Raw genomic sequence first — 7,500 nt, forward strand, 5'->3', positions numbered from 1 at the left:
CGCGACACAGGCACCACCGCAACGCAGGCACCGCCGCAACGCCGTCACCACCAGTTTGAGATCGTCAGTTTTAACACGAGAAAAGAAGGGAAAGATTATTTTGCTAGAAAGGAGAAGTTGCAGTGTTGGGAAGAACTGGGTTGAAAGTGCTAGGAGCAGAGGCTGAATGTGCTAGAAATAGCAGGGTAAGAGCGTCAGAAGGAATGAGTTGGGTTTCTGTAACGGAAGGGTAATCGTGGTAAACATCATAGTCACTGTATAAAGTACAGTGCAACCCAGTTACTATATAACAGAACTGAACATAATCAAAGGCATCAAAGAAAGTAAACATGGAGGAGGAGTACCTGAAATGCATGTTGAGAAGCGTAGAAGATCCCGCCTCGCCCTGCGGCCGGTGTACCAGAACGTCCAGTCTGCAGGATGAAGAACTCATCACACTGACACCATCACTGGTAGTGTGTGATTATCGCACTGACACCATCACTGGTAGTGTGTGATTATCGCACTGACACCATCACTGGTAGTATGTGATCACACTGACACCATCACTGGTAGTATGTGATCAGACTGACACCATCACTGGTAGTATGTGATCACACTGACACCATCACTGGTAGTGTGTGATTATCGCACTGACACCATCACTGGTAGTATGTGATCACACTGATACCATCACTGGTAGTATGTGACCACACTGACACCATCACTGGTAGTATGTGATCACACTGATACCATCACTGGTAGTATGTGACCACACTGACACCATCACTGGTAGTATGTGATCACACTGATACCATCACTGGTAGTATGTGACCACACTGACATTGTCACTGGTAGTGTGTGATCACACTGATACCATCACTGGTAGTATGTGATCACACTGACACCATCACTGGTAGTATGTGATCACACTGACACCATCACTGGTAGTGTGTGATCACACTGACACCATCACTGGTAGTGTGTGATCATCACACTGACACCATCACTGGTAGTATGTGATCACACTGACACCATCACTGGTAGTATGTGATCACACTGACACCATCACTGGTAGTATGTGATCACACTGACACCATCACTGGTAGTGTGTGATCATCACACTGACACCATCACTGGTAGTATGTGATCACACTGACACCATCACTGGTAGAGTGATCATCACACTGACACCATCACTGGTAGTGTGTGATCATCACACTGACACCATCACTGGTAGTGTGTGATCATCACACTGACACTATCACTGGTAGTGTGTGATCACACTGATACCATCACTGGTAGTGTGTGACCACACTGACACCATCACTGGTAGTATGTGACCACACTGACACCATCACTGGTAGTATGTGATCACACTGACACCATCACTGGTAGTATGTGACCACACTGACACCATCACTGGTAGTATGTGATCACACTGACACCATCACTGGTAGTATGTGATCACACTGACACTATCACTGGTAGTATGTGATCACACTGACACTATCACTGGTAGTGTGTGATCACACTGACACCATCACTGGTAGTATGTGATCACACTGACACTATCACTGGTAGTGTGTGATCACACTGACACCATCACTGGTAGTATGTGATCACACTGACACCATCACTGGTAGTATGTGACCACACTGACACCATCACTGGTAGTATGTGATCACACTGACACTATCACTGGTAGTGTGTGATCACACTGATACCATCACTGGTAGTATGTGATCACACTGACACTATCACTGGTAGTGTGTGATCACACTGACACCATCACTGGTAGTATGTGACCACACTGACACCATCACTGGTAGTATGTGATCACACTGACACTATCACTGGTAGTATGTGATCACACTGACACTATCACTGGTAGTGTGTGACCACACTGACACCATCACTGGTAGTATGTGATCACACTGACACTATCACTGGTAGTATGTGATCACACTGACACCATCACTGGTAGTATGTGATCAGACTGACACCATCACTGGTAGTGTGTGATCATCACACTGACATTATCACTGGTAGTATGTGATCACACTGATACCATCACTGGTAGTATGTGATCACACTGACACCATCACTGGTAGTATGTGATCACACTGACACTATCACTAGTAGTGTGTGATCATCACACTGACACCATCACTGGTAGTATGTGATCACACTGATACCATCACTGGTAGTATGTGATCACACTGACACTATCACTAGTAGTGTGTGATTACATTGACACCATCACTGGTATTGTGTTATCATCACACTGACACCATCACTGGTATTGTGTGATCATCACATTGACACCATCAATGGTAGAGTGATCATCACACTGACACCATCACTGGTAGTGTGTGATCATCACACTGACACCATCACTGGTAGAGTGATCATCACACTGACACCATCACTGGTAGTGTGTGATCATCACACTGACACCATCACTGGTAGTGTGTGATCATCACACTGACACCATCACTGGTAGTGTGTGATCATCACACTGACACCATCACTGGTAGTGTGTGATCATCACACTGACACCATCAATGGTAGTGTGTGATCATCACACTGACACTATCACTGGTAGTGTGTGATCATCACACTGACACCATCACTGGTAGAGTGATCATCACACTGACACCATCACTGGTAGTGTGTGATCATCACACTGACACCATCACTGGTAGTGTGTGATCATCACACTGACACCATCACTGGTAGTGTGTGATCATCACACTGACACCATCACTGGTAGAGTGATCATCACACTGACACCATCACTGGTAGAGTGATCATCACACTGACACCATCACTGGTAGTGTGTGATCATCACACTGACACCATCACTGGTAGTGTGTGATCATCACACTGACACCATCACTGGTAGAGTGATCATCACACTGACACCATCACTGGTAGAGTGATCATCACACTGACACCATCACTGGTAGAGTGATCATCACACTGACACCATCACTGGTAGAGTGATCATCACACTGACACCATCACTGGTAGAGTGATCATCACACTGACACCATCACTGAAGAATGCTTACTCCAAGTAAGTTCCCCACCAAACTGTTTATTTAATATTTCTAAGAAACGTAGAGTAGTGGAGTGAGAACCAGAAGACAGTAGGTGTTTCAACCAATATTCTTGATAGCAAAATTAAGAACCGGTAACAATGAGGAGTGGACACCTCGCGCATGACTCTACTCCCGTAAATACAATTAGGAAATTCCAAATAGGCAATCCCGAGTAGTTCATTAGTAAGTGGAAGAGGTAGGTAAAGATACTTAACTCTTCCACATGTGGCTTACTGTTGTCATATTCAGTCCTTACTGTTATCATATTCAGTCCTTACTGTTATCATATTCAGTCCTTACTGTTATCATATTCATTAGTTGATGAGAGAGGCGAGGAGCGTGATGCATGACGTACCTGAAGAGGCGAGCAAGCTGTATGACCTCCTCATGATAGCCATCAACCATCACCAGGATGGGGGTCTGGGAAGCTCCAGGAGTCTCCAGCAGGTTCAGTAACTGTCTGAGGGTGAGCAGGAGCCACACTAGTTATTATCACCGACAATATGTAAAAATGAGGGGTGCGGGAATTAAGACATTTACTGAAGCTACGTTTCTCCCACCACTCCAGAGTGAAGAAGCCCCTAATGGGCGAAACCTGTATACGTGAGAGACGCACAACTGTTGGTTCATCTGTCATTCCCAGACAACACATTCAGCGAACATCCGAGCCACGGAAAACACATGCATTCTGCATTTAAGTCACCCTCCTCTTCCTTGGATCAAACATGATTACCTAGCAAGTGCTGCATGACCCTTACTGCTGTAGTGCATTCTCTTACACATAATAAAAATTATAACTCACTTCTAAAATAACTATAAATACGGAATACAAAGGTCTGTATTCCAGCCCAGAATATTATTAAGCATTAAAAAAAATTACAAATTTACAAATTAGAAAATAAATTCATAGGTTTAAGCCCGTTCGAGGGATTAAATATACGATTTCTGCACACAGTTCCCGCCTAAAATTCATTCATTAATGAAGTAATTATTCTTGAGGTGCAATAAATGCAGATAATTTTTTGGGCTTTATGATAATTTTTAAGCTTAAATCTAAAATCAGGCTCATAGTTCCCTTATAACCTTAAATCAAGTGAGAAAAATATGTGTTACAACAAAATTAACTTAACCTTCCCAGCCAGCAGGGCTGCTGACTGTCATTTTTCTCTGTATATACCCGCCTCTTTCAGCTTCGTCCATTTATATATATATATATATATATATATATATATATATATATATATATATATATATATATATATATATATATATATATATATATATATATATATATATATATATATATATATATATATATATATATATATATATATATATATATATATATATATACATATATATATATAAATATATATATATATATATATATATATATGTATATATATATATATATATATATATATATATGTATATATATATATATATATATATATATATATATATATATATATATATATATATATATATATATATTTATATATATATATGTATATATATATATATATATATATATATATATATATATATATATATATATATATATATATATATATATATATATATATTTATATATATATATATATGTATATATATATATATATACAAAAAAAAACACAGGGGAAGTAGAATGACAGCTCTAGACATTTCGTGTTGCAATCAACACATCATCAGGAGCTTTCAAAACTGCAGAGAAAAGGAGGATGTCCATGCAAATAACGTTCCCAGAGGACCTCCTTTACTGGAGTGAGTGAGTGAGGGAGGGTGAAAGGAGAGGGTACCGGATGTGACCAGGCACAACAGTGCCCATAGCCAGAAAGATGAATATTATAGCATTAGAAAAAAACCCACAAGCATTGATATTGTAACAGCCTAAACGAAATTAATGTGGCAATAATAAAAAATTCAGTCATATTCCGTTATGATATCAATAACTTTAAATATGTAGATATAGAAGTCACTGGCAATTATATCCTCCACTGGACAAGGTGTCCCATTAAATTTCAAAAGAAAACAGTACTATATATAGGGAAGATTTCTAAAAAGTTATGTAAAGGAAACCGGGCTCTTTAAAATAAACTTATTAAAGGGGGAGAACTCTGCAATAACAGGAAAGCTGGTCACAGATATTCATCCCACATAATTCTGAGGCAAACTCTGGTTCAACCTTCAGAAACTGCAGGAAAAAATATAGGCCCTAATTCCTCAGTGTTGCACTACATTAAGGCCCATACTTTTTCATGCAGTTTCTGAAGGTTGAACCTGAATTTGCCTCAGAATTATGTGGGATGAATATCTGTGACCAGCTTTCCTGTTATTGCAGAGTTCTCCCCTTTATGAGCTTATTTTAATGAGCCCAGTTTCCTTTACATAATTTAGAAGTCTTCCCTATATATGGTACTGTTTTGTCTTGTAATTTAAAGGGAAACCTTGTCCCATCAAGGATATAATTACCAGAGGCTTCTGTATCACTGACAATATATTTAAAGTTATTGATATCATAACGGAATATGACCGAATTTTTTATTATTGCCACATTAATTTCGTTTAGGCTGTTACAATATCAATGCTTGTGGGTTTTTTTCTAATGCTATAATATTCATCTTTCTGGCTATGGGCACTGTTGTGCCTGGTCACATCCGGTACCCTCTCCTTTCACCCTCCCTCACTCACTCACTCCAGTAAAGGAGGTCCTCTGGGAACGTTATTTGCATGGACATCCTCCTCTTTTCTGCAATTTTGCAAGCTCCTGATGATGTGTTGATTGCAACACGAAATGTCTAGAGCTGTCATTCTACTTCCCCCATGGTTGTTTTGCATCTTGTATCGCTTGGTTTGCGATATTTGGTTAATATATATATATATATATATATATATATATATATATATATATATAAATATATATATATATATATATATATATATATATATATATATATATATATATATATATATATATATATATAAAACCACGAACAAGTGGCATTAAAAAATAACAACACAGCTACTAGCCAAGGATTCGAACCCATGTCGTTATGGCCCACCTCAGGGTGAGCGAAAATCACACATGAAACTCTAACCCACGGGACCACGCAGTCGTACTTGAGTCACGCACCCAAGTGGAGCTAGGTGATTTACCATGATCCGAGGACATACGGTGGTGTGGGTGCTTCTGAGCTAATTTCATTCTTGTAGGATTGCATGGTCCCATGGGTTAGAGCGTCATGTGTGATTTTCGCTCTAAAGGAGGCAGGCCAAAACGACATGGGTTCGAATCCTCGTCTAGTCTCAGTGTTGTTATTGAGATATATATATGTATATATATATATATATATATATATATATATATATATATATATATATATATATATATATATATATATATATATATATATATATATATATATATATATATATATGTTTAGCAGGAGGTTTACCCACCTGTAAAAATTGAAGGGCTTGATTGCAGTGAGCATAGCCACAGGAATGGTCTCATTCATCTTGATCTCCGGCTGAGAAGGGACGTAGTTAACAAAGGAATCATTCACTAATAGACTAATGTGCGCTATTTGTTGTTTAAAATAATCACAGTATTTAAATACATTGTTGTTAAATGGTTGTTATTGTTGAGATAAATGAAAGTTCTGACAGTCTATCAGTAAGTAATAGTTCTCCTTGATAACTTTACTGTAACTTAGAAGTATATGATAGAAAAAAATACTATTAACAGTGATTCGGGCAAAGTCCCCTTCCTACGTGTTTCATGTCGTCGTTCAGTTCAAGACAGAGTGTGTTTCTGCACCGTGATTCCACATTCATCACAATACTAACAACGTTTTGCTTTAGTCTGTATTACCAATATTTTGCTCTTATAAAAGTTCTACAAACCAGAGTCTTTATATATATATATATATATATATATATATATATATATATATATATATATATATATATATATATATATATATATATATATATATATATATATATATATATATATATATATGTAGTGCCGAATATGTAAAACTGGTCAGTTAGCAAGAACTCATTTAAAATTAAGCCCTTTCGAAAATTTTCTCTTATACGATTAAAGATATATTTTTTTCATTAATGTTAATGTAAAAAAATTTAATTTTGCTCCAAAAGAATCTTAGAAAACTTACCTAACCTTATTATAACAAAAACAATTTATTTTAGCGTAACCCAACTAAATATATTTTAGATTTATTTACAATAATTTAATACTAAACAAACACAGTGAAATATATTTTTTTCGTTAGGTTCAGAATGATTTTGGCGAAATTATTGCATACACAAATTTTCACTTGTCCTATATGGCAAGATGAGCGTTGCTATTTAAGCCAAGATCGCAAATTCTGCCTATTCGGCTCGACATA

General features: G+C 37.5%; 1 protein-coding gene across 1 annotated transcript in view; it reads right to left on the reverse strand.

The window, feature by feature from the left end:
• Window positions 1-7,500, reverse strand: part of LOC128689014 (protein O-linked-mannose beta-1,2-N-acetylglucosaminyltransferase 1-like) — a 218,508-nt gene that overhangs the window by 189,757 nt on the left and 21,251 nt on the right. Inside the window, exons 8-10 of the mRNA XM_070079493.1 lie at window positions 6,545-6,615; window positions 3,441-3,545; window positions 345-413 (exon numbers count right to left, since the gene is read on the reverse strand). Coding sequence (XP_069935594.1) covers window positions 345-413; window positions 3,441-3,545; window positions 6,545-6,615 — 245 coding nt within the window. The remainder of the gene's footprint in view (window positions 1-344; window positions 414-3,440; window positions 3,546-6,544; window positions 6,616-7,500) is intronic.

Source organism: Cherax quadricarinatus, chromosome 6 (genome assembly GCF_038502225.1).
Source record: "Cherax quadricarinatus isolate ZL_2023a chromosome 6, ASM3850222v1, whole genome shotgun sequence".
Classification (NCBI taxonomy): Eukaryota; Metazoa; Arthropoda; class Malacostraca; order Decapoda; family Parastacidae; genus Cherax; species Cherax quadricarinatus.